The sequence below is a fragment of the Cherax quadricarinatus genome, chromosome 64 (genome assembly GCF_038502225.1).
Source record: "Cherax quadricarinatus isolate ZL_2023a chromosome 64, ASM3850222v1, whole genome shotgun sequence".
Taxonomy (NCBI): Eukaryota; Metazoa; Arthropoda; class Malacostraca; order Decapoda; family Parastacidae; genus Cherax; species Cherax quadricarinatus.
This window is the reverse complement of record NC_091355.1, coordinates 13,365,944-13,383,775: the sequence shown is the minus strand read 5'-3', so window position 1 is coordinate 13,383,775 and position 17,832 is coordinate 13,365,944. Positions and strand designations below refer to the sequence as shown.

Genomic DNA, 17,832 nt, shown 5'->3' with positions numbered 1-17,832 from the left:
TGCAGACACTGCAAGGCTCCAGGCGGACATCAACCAAATCTTTCAGTGGGCTGCAGAAAACAATATGAAGTTCAACGATGAGAAATTTCAATTACTCAGATATGGTAAACATGAGGAAATTAAATCTTCATCAGAGTACAAAACAAATTCTGGCCACAAAATAGAGCGAAACACCAACGTCAAAGACCTGGGAGTGATTATGTCGGAGGATCTCACCTTCAAGGACCATAACATTGTATCAATCGCATCTGCTAGGAAAATGACAGGATGGATAATGAGAACCTTCAAAACTAGGGAGGCCAAGCCCATGATGACACTCTTCAGGTCACTTGTTCTATCTAGGCTGGAATATTGCTGCACTCTAACAGCACCTTTCAAGGCAGGTGAAATTGCCGACCTAGAAAATGTACAGAGAACTTTCACGGCGCGCATAACGGAGATAAAACACCTCAATTACTGGGAGCGCTTGAGGTTTCTAAACCTGTATTCCCTGGAACGCAGGAGGGAGAGATACATGATTATATACACCTGGAAAATCCTAGAGGGACTAGTACCGAACTTGCACACGAAAATCACTCACTACGAAAGCAAAAGACTTGGCAGACGATGCACCATCCCCCCAATGAAAAGCAGGGGTGTCACTAGCACGTTAAGAGACCATACAATAAGTGTCAGGGGCCCGAGACTGTTCAACTGCCTCCCAGCACACATAAGGGGGATTACCAACAGACCCCTGGCAGTCTTCAAGCTGGCACTGGACAAGCACCTAAAGTCAGTTCCTGATCAGCCGGGCTGTGGCTCGTACGTTGGTTTGCGTGCAGCCAGCAGCAACAGCCTGGTTGATCAGGCGCTGATCCACCAGGAGGCCTGGTCACGGACCGGGCCGCGGGGGCGTTGACCCCCGAAACTCTCTCCAGGTAAACTCCAGGTAAACTGCAGTACTGCTGGCCCATGCTAGGTAAGTTCTTAAATTTGACCCTTCTCATTTCTCCTGAATATATTAATAATAATTTACAGTCATGTACTTAATCAAAGTATGATATGTCTTGACAAATGCAAATTTTTATTTCCTTGCAAGAGTACAATGAGATTATGTAATTACCATAATGAGTTGCAATGGACTTCTTTGAGTTATCCCAGGTTCTCCACACATATGCTGTTATGTATGATAATCTGTGTAACTGTGTTTGTGTATACCTGAATAATCTTACTAATTATAACTGTTAAGAGACAATATCACATAAAGTGATTTAAACTTCCCGCCTTGTACATTTATTTTCTTATTGATTGCCTCTCCCACACTATATATAAATTAGAGTGATGGAAATATAATTAGCTGCCTGTTTGAGTTGATAATATACTTTTTCTCTCGACTTTTCCTTTGATTTTAGTGAATATTTGAGTATAAGTTTAATAAGGTTGAGTGTAGGTGGCCATCTTGCGCAGAGTGAAGCAGACACACTCACCAAGATGAATACTGCTCGTGTGAGTCTATCTTCCTCATGTATCACCAGTTTCTACATTATATATCTGTTATTTGTTATATAGATTGTATATTTGGTAGGACAAATGTGATAGCTTTATGAAAAATGGCCCTTGATGGGGAGATGTATTGATACCGGTGATGGGCTCTTGATCCAGGGTTTCGAGCTACTTTTTTTTTTTTTCTTTAATGGAATCAAACTTTGAGTTACCGTTTCCCCAATTACCCAATAACATATGACTCAGTGAATTTTCCCAATAAATATGCAAATGTAAAACTAGAAATATCAAGAACCTTTCACCGGTTTTGATGCCGGTGAAAGGTTCTTGATCCAGAGAATTGGAGCTACCCTTCCAATTTCCCTAGTGCTACAGGTACAGTGTCTTCCCATGCATAAAAATGGTTATAACTATGACCATGATTTTTAAAGGGGTGGACAGAGAAGCCAGCGGAAGGCCTCGGTCACATGACCAAAAGCTCCGACAGCGGGTCATCATATGAGAGACCCGAGTCGGGAAGCGCTGGGCCTTGTTTCTTGAACTTCGCCTAACTTAACCCATGAATATAATATTAATACGAAAGCAAAAGACTGCACAGGAGATGCAACATCTTCCCAATGAAAATCAGGGTCACCACGAGTACACTAGAGACAGCACAGTAAGTGTCAGGTGCCCAAGACTGTTCAGCTGCCTCCTAGCATACATAAGGGAGGATTACAAATAGACCCCTGACTGTCTTCAAGAAGGCACTGGACAGGCACCTAAAGTCAGTACCTGACCAGCTGGGCTGTGGTATGTATATTGGTTTGTGTGTGGCCAGAAACAATAGCCTGGTTCAATAGGCCCTGATCCACTACGAGGCCTGGTCACAGACCAGACCACGGGGGCATTGATCCCCGAAACCCTCTCCAGATATGGGTTGAATTTGAATATGGAGCCCATGAGTGGGTAAGTTGGACCTGACTAGCTTGTGCTAATAGGTCTGGTGTAGTGCTTTTTCCTTTTTAAGTGAATGTGACTTGGACCTGACTAGCTTAGGCCAGTAGCATAGGCCAATAGGTGACTTGGATCTGCCTAGCCTGGGCCAGTAGGCCTGCTGTTGTGCTCCTTTCTTATGTTCTTAATAATGTTGACCAACTGACCTTCCTATCAACCAAAAGTACCATACCCTGGTACTTTTGATTGAGTTGAAGGCACTGCCATGGATATATTGGTCAAAATGATTCTTCAATATATGTGCAAGTTTTCTTGTACCCACTGTAATGTTAACATATTCAATGAATACTTTAGAGTTTAGAGGTATAGTAGGAGAGTGGTGCATTATCTTGAACTAGAAAAAAAAAAGTTAATGCATAGTTTTTTTCAGTTGCTGCTGTGAGGGTGACTGGTTAAGACAACATCTGCTGTACTGTACTTGTATAAGTACACCTGCTTAAGTTAGATACAGTAACTTATTCATTGCAGTGAGATGTTTTCCAAGATTTTTTTTTCCTTCAACAGTTATGAATATAATAATCTCATGCTCGTTACTATAACGTAGTTGATTATTAAATTATCTTAATGCAGCTTAATTGAACCCTGGCATTTGCATGGCCTAAGTTCCTGGAAGTAACGTGAGTCATGAAGCTGATGATAGGAAATATCACATGTCCGAAATAAATTTTTTGCATTTTGTTTTTCATGTACGTAGTTGAATAAAAAAATCCATTTTTTTTTTTAATGTTTTTTCTTTAAGTATTGGCTAATATTGACATTAATAAGAAATGAGCAAAATTTTAATGAAATCCTATGGTTAGTTTTCAGTTTATGGATTATGCTGCAAACAAAAAAGAAAATATGCACCAAGAAAAATGTATAACCAAAGCTATCCACACTAAGCTTCACACAAAACGTTGTTTAATTGAATCGCATGGATTATGAAGCACGTGAATTACGGAATTTGACCATATTTCTTTTTTATTGCTGCAGTCATTAAAAGACAAATTTTTAAACTACTTTTCCTTAGTGTAATGAATTTTTTTTTGTATCTAAATGGTTAGTAAATATTTAGTAACAGAATAAAGAGAATAAGCTAATTCAATGTACAGTAGTAGTTTTCATAAAACATTTTAAAAACTAAGTTTGCTCATCATTACTTCATATGCCCTCTGCAGATGACTTCACTGAGATGGTAACACCATCAAGGTTTGTATAATCTGAATTTTAACCACTACAAATAAATTTTGCTACATTCTATAAACATGATTGAAAAAGGAGAATTTTTGACTTTGAGTGAGTCAGAGCAATCTTTCTTGCATATTGGTTTTGGAAAAAAAAATTACTTGATATTCTTTATCTTAAGAAGTTAAATGATGAGGGAAGTTGTAGACAGATGATTAGTGAACCGACACATTGGGAAATTGGACACTTGCAACACTTGGGTATCTTTGAGAAAACATTTCACCATAGAGTGGCTTCATCAGTGCAACACAAAGAAGAATGGTGAAGATCAGGAGTAGTTTGAGGCAGTCACTCCCTTAGCTTGGATTCGATGTGATTAGTCCATCAGTCAAGATCATAAAGAGTTTGAGGTAATCAGTCTCTCAGCCTGGTATTGGACTGAAGTTACTGTGTTGCAAAACTTTTCTTCAATAAAAATACTCAAGTGTTGCAGATGGGGAAGTTAAACATCAGGCTGCTCTCTTTGCAGCACTCTTTATGACTTGGAAATTAGTCTTCAGTTTATAGTAATGTAGATGCGAGTTTATAAGTTTACTTAGAGCAACAATAATGACTGTGAACTACAGCTGTAGTTTTGAATAATTATCATACAGTATTTGGGTGTAGTTCAAGATGTACATAATGGCTGCCCTTCGTTTGAGCCATCACTATCACGTGGGAAAGAAATACAGAATATGTACAGTAGACTCCTGGTTTTCATCCTTAATCCGTTTCAGAAGGTTGGCTGAAATCTGAAATGGACTAAAACCGTAGTAATATTTCCCATAAGAAATAATGTAAATCCAATTAATCAGTTTCAGACATCAAAAAGATTAACAAAAAATAAATTTTATAGAGAATTGCTGTAGTGTTGCAGCTCTTCAGTGATTAGCTCTTCCCTGTGGTTGTCCACCAACTCATCCACATCCTGGCCACTCACATCCAACCCCATGGACTTCCCCAAAGCCACAATAGATTCGACAACAGGCGCAGGGTTGTCAAGTTTATACTAACTTATATTAAGTTAGTAATAGAACTAGGCATTAAAAAACAATAAAAAGTAAAATACATACACAGTACATTCATTACTTACCTTAAAATATTTCAATCAAATCATATCAAATTGAAGTTTATTCTCTATAAGGATTACAATGCAGGGTTTTACAGATTTTGGTTGTGTGGTTTACATGTAGTAAAATACTAATTACAGAGGGGGCCACTAGAACACCTAGCATGGCTAGGCATTTCAGGCAAACTTAAATTAATTCTTAACCATTAATTATAACAAATTGTGGAGTAAGTTGACTAAATACTAAGTGACAAATACTAGTTTGTGAGTTTAGCTATGTGAATGCTTTTGTTTTGGCACAATACATAGTTTCTATAGTGTCCGAGGCAGCTACGGTGAAAAGCTCTGTTTCACAAGGCACAGTACTCGCTCCCATCTTGTTCCTCGTCCTCATATCCGACATAGACAAGGATGTCAGCCACAGCACCGTGTCTTCCTTTGCAGATGACACCCAAATCTGCATGACAGTGTCTTCCATTGCAGACACTGCAAGGCTCCAGGCGGACATCAACCAAATCTTTCAGTGGGCTGCAGAAAACAATATGAAGTTCAACGATGAGAAATTTAAATTACTCAGATATGGTAAACACGAGGAAATTAAATCTTCATCAGAGTACAAAACAAATTCTGGCCACAAAATAGAGCGAAACACCAACGTCAAAGACCTGGCAGTGATCATGTCGGAGGATCTCACCTTCAAGGACCATAACATTGTATCAATCGCATCTGCTAGAAAAATGACAGGATGGATAATGAGAACCTTCAAAACTAGGGAGGCCAAGCCCATGATGACACTCTTCAGGTCACTTGTTCTATCTAGGCTGAAATATTGCTGCACACTAACAGCACCTTTCAAGGCAGGTGAAATTGCTGACCTAGAAAATGTACAGAGAACCTTCATGGCGCGCATAACGGAGATAAAACACCTCAATTACTGGGAGCGCTTGAGGTTCCTAAACCTGTATTCCCTGGAACACAGGCAGGAGAGATACATGATTATATACACCTGGAAAATCCTAGAGGGACTAGTACCGAACTTGCACACGAAAATCACTCGCTACGAAAGCAAAAGACTTGGCAGACGATGATGCACCATCCCCCCAATGAAAAGCAGGGGTGTCACTAGCACGTTAAGAGACCATACAATAAGTGTCAGGGGCCCAAGACTGTTCAACTGCCTCCCAGCATACATAAGGGGGATTACCAACAGACCCCTGGCAGTCTTCAAGCTGGCACTGGACAAGCACCTAAAGTCGGTTCCTGACCAGCCGGGCTGTGGCTCGTACGTTGGTTTGCGTGCAGCCAGCAGCAACAGCCTGGTTGATCAGGCTCTGATCCACCAGGAGGCCTGGTCACAGACCGGGCCGCGGGGGCGTTGACCCCCGGAACTCTCTCCAGGTAAACTCCAGGTATATTGGAGTATCACAGGGAAACTTACGACTAGTTAGGAATCATTATTTTAAGATTAGGATACGTATTTCTGTGCTTATAGTCAAATGGGTGAGCGAGTGAGTGTAAATGTGGACCACCAGGTGGTTTTTATGTTAGTTGATTGGGTGTATCGGGGAGATAAGATGTTTTCTAACAGTAGTTTTGAAGGTGATGAATGTGTCGGCTGTTCTAGAGTTTTCAGGTAGTGTGTTCCAGATTTTAGGGCCTTTGACATAATTTGAGTTTTTGTAAAGGTTTAGTCGGACACGGGGAATGTCGTAGAGATGTTTGTGTCTGGTGTTATGCCTGTGGGTCCTGTCACAACTATCAAGAAAGCATTTTAGGTCAAGGTTAATATTGGAATTTAAGGTCCTGTATATGTAGATTGCACAGTAGTAAGTGTGGATGTTCTGAACAGGGAGTAAGTTTAGATCTATGAAGAGTGGGGGTGTGTGTTGCCAGGGATGGGAATTAGTGATTATTCTTATTGCAGCTTTTTGTTGAGTTATTATTGGCTTTAGGTGTATTACTGCAGTTGAACCCCAAGCACAAATAGCATAGGTGAGGTATGGATAAATGAGTGTATGGTATAGTGTGAGAAGGGCATTCTGCGGCATGTAGTATCGTATCTTGGAGAGGATCCCAACTGTTTGGGATACTTTTTTTGATATGTGTTGGATATGGGTGCTGAAATTCAGGTTGTTGTTGAGGTATAGGCCTAGGAATTTGCCCTCATTACGTCTGGCAATTAGAGTGCTGTCGATCTTAATGTTAAGTTGCGCAGCACCTGCTCTGCTACCGAACATAATATAGTAGGTTTTGTCAGTGTTAAGTGTAAGTTTATTGGCTGTCATCCAAGTTGATATTTTGAGCAGCTCCTCATTAACAGTGGTGTTGAGGGTGGCAAGATTAGGGTGAGAGATGGCATAAGTTGTGTCGTCAGCAAAGAGAATGGTCTTAATGTAGGGCAAGAGGTGAGTAGTATTTATTTGTAGTCCCAGGCGTATGTAGTCCGCCTGGGCTGTACCTATCGGCTACATACACTGCAGCCCACAGCCATATTATTACCATCGACATACCATGTTCACTGAGTTTAATTGTTTCTAAGGGGGTAAAGGAGGTTTTGTGTGCGAGGGGCTTGGACTTCAAGCAGGCATGCGTGTGCGTGTTTGATAGGAGTGAATGGAGACAAATGGTTTTTAATACTTGATGTGCTGTTGGAGTGTGAGCAAAGTAACATTTATGAAGGGGTTCAGGGAAACCGGCAGGCCGGACTTGAGTCCTGGAGATGGGAAGTACAGTGCCTGCACTCTGAAGGAGGGGTGTTAATGTTGCAGTTTAAAAACTGTAGTGTAAAGCACCCTTTTGGCAAGACAGTGATGGAGTGAATGATGGTGGAAGTTTTTCTTTTTCGAGCCACCCTGCCTTGGTGGAAATTGGCCAGTGTGATAATAAAATAATAAATAATAACTACCCTTAGATGCCGTCATAAACAAAGGGAGAAGTAATGATTAATTATGTAAAGAATTGTAAACAGAAGTGGAGTGGGGGAGTGACTGGGCCAAACGTAGATTCATACACATTTTCTCTAACGCTGGACCAGAGAAAACTTGGTGTTTTTCCTCCATCAACTCGCCCCTCGATAGCATATAAACATTGCATGTTTATATGCTATGTAATGTGTTTCTTATACTGTATAATTTTCAAGAAAATATAGATGGATTAATTAAAATGCCTATATGTATTAACCTAAAATAAGATATTTGATGTGCCCAAGAAGGAGTCACGAACGTATGAGCAGCCCAGGCGCATGCGTCTGGTATTGACAATTTCCAAGCGGATGTATGAAACCCGGGGGAAAATTTTGCCGAAAAAAGTGCTTGAAATCCGAATTGTACGATTTCCGCAGTGGACGAAAACCAGGGGTCCAATGTATACCTTCACTAAATAAAAGGCTACAGTACATACTGTGTAAGTAAATTTAGCTTAAATTTGTAGGTACTGAGAGTTACGTATATTTGTCTATAAAGAAAAGCAGATATAAACCATACCACGGGCGGTATGATTTAACATTGATAAAATGTACTTTTTTTTTTTTTTCTTTTGACCCTACCTCAGGGGAAGATGGCTGGTGGTGTAAAAATATTACCATTTGACCAAAAAAATGTAATGGAAAATTTACAAAAGAAACTTGGCTTTAACGTTAGTCATATCCAGACAAGCTATGGTTTTTAATTGTGGGTTTAGCATGTAGTTTTATTGATTGTAATAATAATTTGGTTTTTAATATAAAACTGACTCACTTATGAAGGTCACTTTGCTGTAAAAGCTATGAGCACTACACAAAGAACCTGCACATAAGAGAAAGATTACTACGACATTTCAGTCTGACTTAGACCATTTACAAAGTCACAATGCGAGTGTGACTTTGTAAATGGTCTGTTGGACCAAAGTATCATAATCTTTCTCTTATGTGCGGGTTATTTGTGTATTGTTCCAGTCACGATATTGTGCCTTTTTATTCTTTGAGCATTTTGTTAATGTACTTATTGAATGGTGTGTTGGCTTGCTAATAATGCCAGAATCCACAGTGCTCATGGTTACCCTGTGACCAAAACAGTGTTCTTACATTGTGGTGTCGAGTTGAAGCTCCATATAGAAAATAGACTTGTGGGTAACATGAGTCAGTGAGTGATATTGGTGGGGGGACTAAGTACAGTTAGGGCAAGTGATACAGTGTTTGTCAAGGTGTACACTTACAGTGGCATACCATGTTATACCAAGATGGTATATCAAATACTGATAAGTATGTACAGATGTAAATCAGCACTAAGACATTTATTATAGAAATGTTTTGTTCACTGGGAGCTCTCCAAGTGTAAAGTGAATGTAGCTATTATCACCTTTGCTACATTCAAAGATCTTCCAAGGAAGAAATCCACTACACTCGCAAAATTCAAATCAGGTGTGCTCATATGCATGTAGTATGAACACAGCTTCTGGTTAGGCAAACAGCCAAAACTTGTTATTGGGAAAGAATAAGACTTGTTTGGAGTTTTAACCCAGTGTGTTAACCACCCAGGATAATCCAAGAAAGTCATTGTGTCATTGAAGACTGTCTTATTTCCATTGTGGTACTTCAGTCTTGTCCCCCAGGATGTGACCCACACCAGTTGACTAACACCCAGATACCTACTTACTGCTAGGTGTACAGGTAGCAGGTGTAAGGAAACGTGCCCATTGTTTCATCCGGCCGGGGATTGAACCACGGATGATAAGTGTGAGATGCGTGAGCGTTGCATATTGGTCATTCAAAACCAGTACAAAGGAAGAGTCTCATTTTTGCACTACGACTTATTACACTGTTACTTGGTAGTTTACTATCAGTAGTACTTTGAAACATTAGACGCAATGTATTGCCTAACTACACCAAATATCACAACTTGCCCTAACTGTATATGTGGGCCTAGTCCCTCGCCTGCCTTGCTTAACCTTGCATTTACCTTTATGTACAGGTATAAACTACGTACTTTCCATAAGTATTTTGTGTACATATAAAAACTGTAAAACAAAAATAAATTGTTCAGTATACCATACTCTTATTTATTTATTTTTTTTTTGTTTCTGCATTGGAGTAAAAAGAAACCTTTTCATAGCAATTGTGTAGTGTGATATACTACACCAGTTATGGTAAATCTTCTGTTCTGTATTTATAAAAATATCATTGAATATTTAATGCCATTACTGTAGGTTTTGGCATATGTTAGACAGGCACCAGTGTTCAAGCTTTGGGATTCCTAAGTGATTAACCTCTCATCTCCTTATAGAGTAAACAGTACTTTGTTCAGGAGGTTACTAATATTAGTGTGGTGAATCATTTAGGTTGACAAAGCAAGCCTTTGATAGAAATGACATTTTGCTTAGTAAGAACATTATCAAATTAATAGGTAGTCCATAAAGCTTTCACTGAACAAAATGCTTTGTTTAGTAAAAGCTTGCTTTGTCTACATGTCCTTGATTTACTGTGTCAGCTTACTACTACTATTTCATCATTATGGTGAATAGTTGTTTATTACCTACTGCTAGAAACTATGGAGTTTGTGTTTTAACTTTGTTTTACTTGTGCTTAAATGTATACTCTAAATACTGTATTATAATGAAGAAATATACTAACATGTGTTCACCTTTGTTTTATGAAAAGGTAAAGGTTTCTAAAATACACTTTATGTAAAGTACATTGCTGTACACAATGCTTTGAATCTTGATTACTTATTCAAAGTATTTGTATTAAAATTAATTTCTTAAGAATTTAGGTATGTAGGTAGATCACGTTTATTTTGTAATACTGGAGACTTAACGTTAATGGTAGTCTATGGTGCACATTAATCATGCATACTTTGTCTTCAGGCACTTGTCCGAACCTTTGCCACAGGATCCGTGCAAAAGGCAGCCAAGGCTGATGTTCATCCAGGGTACCAAAAGATTCGTGCCAAGATGGCACAATTCCAAGTGAGTAATTTTTGTTTGTGTAATTGCTGTTTTGTTTCTCCATAAGTAACTCTCAGTGAGTTAGGGGTGACTGTTAACCCCATCTTGAGCAAAACGTGTCACAGTAAGACTAGTTCTGTGTACTGCATTCTCTCTATAACTCAACAGTATCATATTTTTTGGTCATATAAAATGTACTCTGGTTTTCGAAGTTTAATATGAATTCTAGGGGTTTGGACATACATTAAGTTTGTGTGAGCATGCTAGATAGGAATGATTGGAAGCCAGTGGTTTACATGAATATATGTACTGTTGGAGTGTAAAGAAGGTAACATTTATAAAGGAATGCAGAGTTAACCACTTAGTCACACTTAAGTCTACACTCTGAAAGAGAAGTGGGGCTATTGCAGCACAAGGGGGTCATCAGAACTGCATTGCCAGTATGCTTCTGGCAAGATGGTGATTAACCGAATGACAGGGTTTCCTCTTTCCTAGGATCACCCTACCTTGGTGGGAGAAAGCCAGTGTGTTAGAAACTCCCACACATTTCAATAAAAAACAATGGAGCTTGTTTAACTCATCAACAACTCTATTACCAAATCAAGTTCTATATTCTTTCTAAATCTAAATTTTTCCTTCACCCTATTGCTGTGAGCCCTGTCTTGGATAGATATTTTAAGCCAGTTAATTTTTTTTTTTTTTTTAACAAGTCGGCCGTCTCCCACCGAAGCAGGGTGACCCAAAAAGAAAGAAAATCCCAAAAAAGAAAATACTTTCATCATTCAACACTTTCACCTCACTCACACAGTCACTGTTTTTGCAGAGGTGCTCAAAATACAACAGTTTAGAAGCATATACGTATAAAGATACACAACATATCCCTCCAAACTGCCAATATTCCAAACCCTTCCTTTAAAGTGCAGGCATTTTACTTCCCATTTCCAGGACTCGAGTCCAGCTATATAAAAATATATATTTATGTCCCTTTTATTTATATCTATTTATTCCTGTCTTCCATTTATACACTTCAGTCACATCCCTGTGATTCTATGCCTGTCTAGAGTGCAGATTCAGTGCTTTGTCTATTTTTGCAGGAAAGATTTCTGATATATGGGATTAACTTCATAATCCTTCTCTGTTTTTTTCAGCGCATTTATTTCCATTCTGTAATACAGGTTTTGTGTGCGAGGGGCTTGGACTTCCAGCAGGCATGCGTGAGCATGTTTGATAGGAGCGAATGGAGACAAATGGTTTTTAATACTTGACGTGCTGTTGGAGTGTGAGCAAAGTAACATTTATGAAGGGGTTCAGGGAAACCGGCAGGCCGGACTTGAGTCCTGGAGATGGGAAGTACAGTGCCTGCACTCTGAAGGAGGGGTGTTAATGTTGCAGTTTAAAAACTGTAGTGTAAAGCACCCTTCTGGCAAGACAGTGATGGAGTGAATGATGGTGAAAGTTTTTCTTTTTCGGGCCAACCTGCCTTGGTGGGAATCGGCCAGTGTGATAATAAAAAAAAAAAAAAAATACAATGACTGAAACTGCACAGCATAATCTGAATGAGGCTTTACCAATGATGTATAGGGCTGAGATCTGGTATTTATATTTCTTGATATGAAGCCAAGAATTCTGTTAGCTTTATTATGAAAACTTATTCACTGTTGTCTTGGCTTTAGATCACTGAACCAGAACTCCTAAATCTTTTTTGCATTCAGATTGATTGAGATATAAATTTTTAAGTCTAAGTGCTGTGATTATTTTTAAATAATATGGTAATAATAATAATTTTTTCAGATTAATGATGGCACGCCAGTCCACCTTAAGGGAGGCGTTACGGACAATTTGCTCTTTGCCAGCACCCTCTTTTTTAATGCTATTGGTCTAATCATGTGTGCTGATTTATTCTATGGCATGGCTTTCCCAAAGAAAGAAAAATAGACTTAACTACCTCATGCATTCATTCCTTGAATCTTAATGGTAATACGTTAGTAGGAATTCTCATTACCGGTTTAACTCGTTAATGAGTAATGTACATAAAATAACCCATAAAAACCTGAATAAACAAATGTATATCAACATAATAAATTATTAATTTAGTTTTTTGTTTTTTTACCTTCAATTGCATTTACATATACAATTTGCTATTAATGTTAAATGCACTGCCAACAACAGTGTAACAAATATTTACTCATTCCATACCTGGAGAAGGTTTCGGGGGATCAGTGCTCGTGGCCTGGGTCATGGTGGATTGGCCTGATCAACCAGGCTGTTACTGTTAGCCACATGCACACCGATGTATGAAACGGCCTGGCAGGTCAGGTACTGACTTTGTGCCTTCTTGAAGACAACCAGGGGTCTATTGGTAATCCACCTTGTGTATGCTGGGAGGCAGTTGAACAGTCATGGGCCCCTGACACTTATTGTCATCTCTTATTGTACTCGTGGCACCAGTGCTTTTCGTTGTTGTTTGTCCTCTAGAGCATCTCGGCCCTTTCTACCTCAATCTCTTGCTACCCTCTACCCCCACACTATCCCGTCCCGCTGTTTTCTGTAACCTACTAATCATCCTTCACCCCTTCTGCTACCCGATACCCTCGCTTCCTTCCCTGCCCTGTAGCGCTGTATAGCCCTTGTGGTTTAGCGCTTCTTTTTTATTATAATAATCTAGAGCATCCAGGACCTTGTCATAGTGGCCCAGTAGTTCGGATAGGCAGGAGTGGCCTGCTCTAAGCCCATGTTGCCTTGGGTTGTGTAATTAATGGGTATCTAAATGGGTGTTGCTCTTGCTTCTTAGAAACCTTTAAAAGATTTTTGTATGGAACGTTAGCACTATCGGTCTGTAATGCTTTGCTATTGCTTTACTGTCCCCTTTCTGAAATATTTATACATGCAAGGTAGTGCTCCACTTGCATATTTGTAGTTCCTCTAAAGTTTGCTAAGTTATGGTAGTGCTTCCGTGATCATTCAGTTGCGAGATAGAATACCAGAAGACATCAGGAGGGAAGAAGACAGGTTAGGTGAAAATATCCTAAAGTTACATGTTTTGAAGATGGTTGTGTTTGAGTGTACTGGGAAAGGTAATCAGCAGAAACTAAACTAGGACTAAGATTCCAGTATTGGTCATTTCTCCATGTGGTATCCATGAGTGTTAATGCCAGAGGTTGTGAAGTTGTTGAATGAGCACTGAAAAAAAATGAGAAAGGAATACCTCTGCAGGAAATTAAGAAAGTTGTGAATAGTTAAACATCAATGTCTAGGGATCAAGCAAAAAAAAAAAAATTACTAGAAATGTGACAACTAAAATTGTGCTGTATAGCCCTTGTGGCTTAGCGCTTCTTTTTGATTATAATAATAATTAAAATTGTATATAATGGACAATGTGATGGGAGTCTAATTTCTGGATAGTTTGTAACTTGCTCTGGGAGCCTGAGTAGCTTAGCGCTTCTTTTTGATTATAATAATCTGGGAGCCTGAAAAAACTACAAATAGGTTTGACTTTACTAAAAATCTGTCCAAAGAACTTTGCTTCTGCCTTCTCAGGATTTTTCGGAAATGTGACATTGTCTGGTCACTCCAGACAATACTATTATGGCTTGTTTGGGCTTTGTTGGGGGTGGTACTTCTCTGCAAAGTTTTTGATGTCCATTCATTTGGCAAAGATTTCCTTGATTGGAGAAGTAGGGGCTTCCTCTATCTCCTCTTCCGAGCCTGAAGAGAGTGCATCTTAGTCTTGTGCTCCTCCATCTCAAGTTCCTGCAGCTCCTCAGTGGTCAGCTCTTCCCTGTGCTCCTCCACTAACTCCTCCGCAGTGTCGTGACTCATTTTGACCATGTAAGTTCTAGCGCACATGCGCATTCCAAACAAAGGTTGTATACCAAGCAAAAATTTTTGTGTTCAAACAGGACGTATACCAAGACGGACTTATTCCAAAGTGGACATATACCGAGGTACCACTATGTATATGGGTTCTTGACTGGGAAGACCAAAAAGTCCCAAAACAAACATAACCCTGGATGATGATGACTGGGATACAAGTTTAGAAAGAACAGTGGGAATGCTGAAAAATATACGTAGTTGGTTTCCATGGCAAAGTTGAGATAAAATGAAGGCTCGATTGTAAGCAAAGGAGAGTTTGCATGTCAGCTCCCAAGAAAGATGGGCTAAGAGTTTTAACCCTTTGACTGTTTTCGACGTATAAATACGTCTTACGAGCCAATGTTTCTGACGTATATATACTCGATAATTCTAGCGGCTTCAAATCAAGTGGGAGAAAGCTGGTAGGCCCACATGTGAGAGAATGGGTCTGTGTGGTCAGTGTGCACCACATAAAAAAAAACCTGCAGCACACATTGCGTAATGAGAAAAAAAAACCTCTGATCGTTTTTTTTGGAATAAAACGCCGACTTTGAGGTGTATTTTCGTATAGTATTTATCGTTGTATTCGCGTTTTCATGGTCTTAGGTGATAAAATGGAAAACATATTACAGAAATAGAGATGATTTTCATTACTTTTACGATGAAAACGACCTTGAAACTGAGCTCAAAGTAGCGGAAATGTTCGATTTTTACCAAAGTCGGCGAAATCGCCGATACGCATATGTCGCCGAGACCGCTAACTTCGCGGGAGCATAATTCCACGAGTTTTCGACCAAATTTCGAACTTTTGGTGTCATTACCATCGGGAAAAGATTCTCTATCATTTCATAAGAAAAAATAATTTTTTTTTTTTCAAAAATTGAGCGACATAGAATGACAGTTTCAGAGAGGGGCCTGAAACAGTCAAAGGGTTAAGGAGGTCCAGGCAACTTACAGGGAAAGTTTAAGGCTTCCAGTTCATTCGATGACCACACACATCTGACCATTTCTTCTGAAGTTATCTAATATTTTTAGCACCAGAACATTTAAACCTATGAGAGGTGGCCCAGTTAAAAGCATGATCAGTAGAACACTGGAGACTGCTACTAGGTGGCAGTGCCTACATAAGCAATAGCAAACTTGTCTACATGCAGAAATTAGCAAACATTTGAAGGAAGAGCAACAAATTTTGTCTGTTACATCCAAAATCTGTAACAGAGGTTTTACTGTATTGTTAGCTCAAGAATTTTCCAGGCTGAATATAATGTGAAACTGAAACACACTAACTTACCCTAATTACTATCATACATATTTACCTCATTATTATGGCATACAGTAATACTTCGACATAACAGACCTTAAAATAACGAACTGATAATAGTAAACACTGCTGGGTAAATTGCACCTTCAACCCTTGTTTTAAATAGTTTAAATGTGTGTAGAGTACTATATTTGGTACTTAGGTACTTTTTTTTTTTTTGCTATTTTTGAGCATGATTTAATGGACACAAAGACACTCCCTCCTATTAATACATTATATCAAGGTATTGCTACATAGCTGTGAGCCTGATGTAACATGAATTTAGTTCACTAAGTCAGTAAAGCAGTTTATTTTAAATTTCTCATGTTGCGAAAGTCACTGAAAAATGGAGCAGCACTGAATGCTCCTTGTAGGTTTAGTGCTTAATTGTGATTATAATAATAATAATTAAGGTGGTTTGGTCATTTAGAGAGAATGGATCAAAGTAAAATGACATGGAGAGCATATATTATTATTATTATTATAATAATCAAGGGGAAGCACTAAACCCATAGGATTATACAGCACCTGGGGGAGGGATGTGAAAGGCATTCAGGCTTAATTCGGGGAACTGGAGCACAGATCCAATTCCCTAAATCAAGAGCCCCTCACCAACATCAAGGAACCTTTCCTGAGGGGGGAGAGCGTATAAATCTGTAGGGGAAGGAAGGCGAGGTAGGGGTCATCCTCAAAAAGGTTGGAGAGGGCGTAAAGGAGGTTTTGTGGGTGAGGGGCTTGGACTTCCAGCAAGCGTGCATGAGCGTGTTAGATAGGAGTGAATGGAGACGAATGGTATTTGGGACCTGACGAGCTGTTGGAGCGTAAGCAGGGTAATATGTAGTGAATGATAAGAAAAATGCAAATGATAAGAAAGAGAAGATTGTGGATGTTATGAATGAGAAGAAACTGGATGTCCTGGCTTTAAGTGAAACAAAGCTGAAGGGGGTGGGAGAGTTTCAATGGAGAGGAATAAATGGGATTAGGTCAGGGGTTTCAAATAGAGTTAGAGCTAAAGAAGGAGTAGCAATAATGTTGAAGGATAAGCTATGGCAGGAAAAGAGGGACTACAAATGTATAAATTCAAGGATTATGTGGAGTAAAATAAAGATTGGATGTGAAAAGTGGGTTATAGTAAGCGTGTACGCACCTGGAGAAGAGAGAAGTGTAGTGGAGAGAGAGAGATTCTGGGAAATGTTGAGTGAATGCATGGGGAGTTTTGAATCAAGTGTGAGAGCAATGGTGGTTGGGGATTTAAATGCTAAAGTGGGTAAAAATGTTATGGAGGGAGTAGTAGGTAAATTTGGGATGCCAGGGGTAAATGTAAATGGGGAGCCTTTAATTGAGCTATGTGTAGAAAGAAATTTGGTAACAAGTAATACATATTTTATGAAAAAGAGGATAAATAAATATACAAGGTATGATGTAGCACGTAATGAAAGTACACGTAGTTTGTTAGATTATGTATTGGTGGATAAAAGGTTGATGGGTAGGCTCCAGGATGTACATGTTTATAGAGGAGCAACTGATATATCGGATCATTATTTAGTTGTAGCTACAGTTAGAGTAAGAGGTAGATGGGAAAAGAGGAAGGTGGCAACAACAAGTAAGAGGGAGGTGAAAGTGTATAAACTAAGGGAGGAGGAAGTTCGGGCGAGATATAAGCGACTATTGGCAGAAAGGTGGGCTAGTGCAAAGATGAGTAGTGGGGAGGTTGAAGAGGGTTGGAATAGTTTTAAAAATGCAGTATTAGAATGTGGGGCAGAAGTTTGTGGTTATAGGAGGGTGGGGGCAGGAGGAAAGAGGAGTGATTGGTGGAATGATGAAGTAAAGGTTGTGATAAAAGAGAAAAAGGTAGCTTACGAGAGGTTTTTACAAAGCAGAAGTGTTATAAGAAGAGCAGAGTATATGGAGAGTAAAAGAAAGGTGAAGAGAGTGGTGAGAGAGTGCAAAAGGAGAGCAGATGAAAGAGTGGGAGAGGCACTGTCAAGAAATTTTAATGAAAATAAGAAAA

At 39.2% G+C, this 17,832-nt stretch overlaps 2 protein-coding genes across 2 annotated transcripts in view; one reads left to right on the top strand and one right to left on the bottom strand.

The window, feature by feature from the left end:
- Window positions 1-1,330: 1,330 nt before the first annotated feature.
- COX7A (Cytochrome c oxidase subunit 7A) lies at window positions 1,331-12,763 on the top strand. The gene is made up of 3 exons (XM_070098789.1): window positions 1,331-1,485; window positions 10,589-10,690; window positions 12,461-12,763. Exons 1-3 carry the CDS (start codon window positions 1,471-1,473, stop codon window positions 12,602-12,604), a joined length of 261 nt encoding a protein of 86 aa, XP_069954890.1. The 5' UTR covers window positions 1,331-1,470; the 3' UTR covers window positions 12,605-12,763.
- Window positions 2,959-17,832, bottom strand: part of Dbct (Dihydrolipoamide branched chain transacylase E2) — a 39,420-nt gene continuing 24,546 nt past the window's right edge. Inside the window, exon 12 of the mRNA XM_053792997.2 lies at window positions 2,959-5,278. The gene's annotated coding sequence lies outside the window, so the exon portion shown is untranslated. The remainder of the gene's footprint in view (window positions 5,279-17,832) is intronic.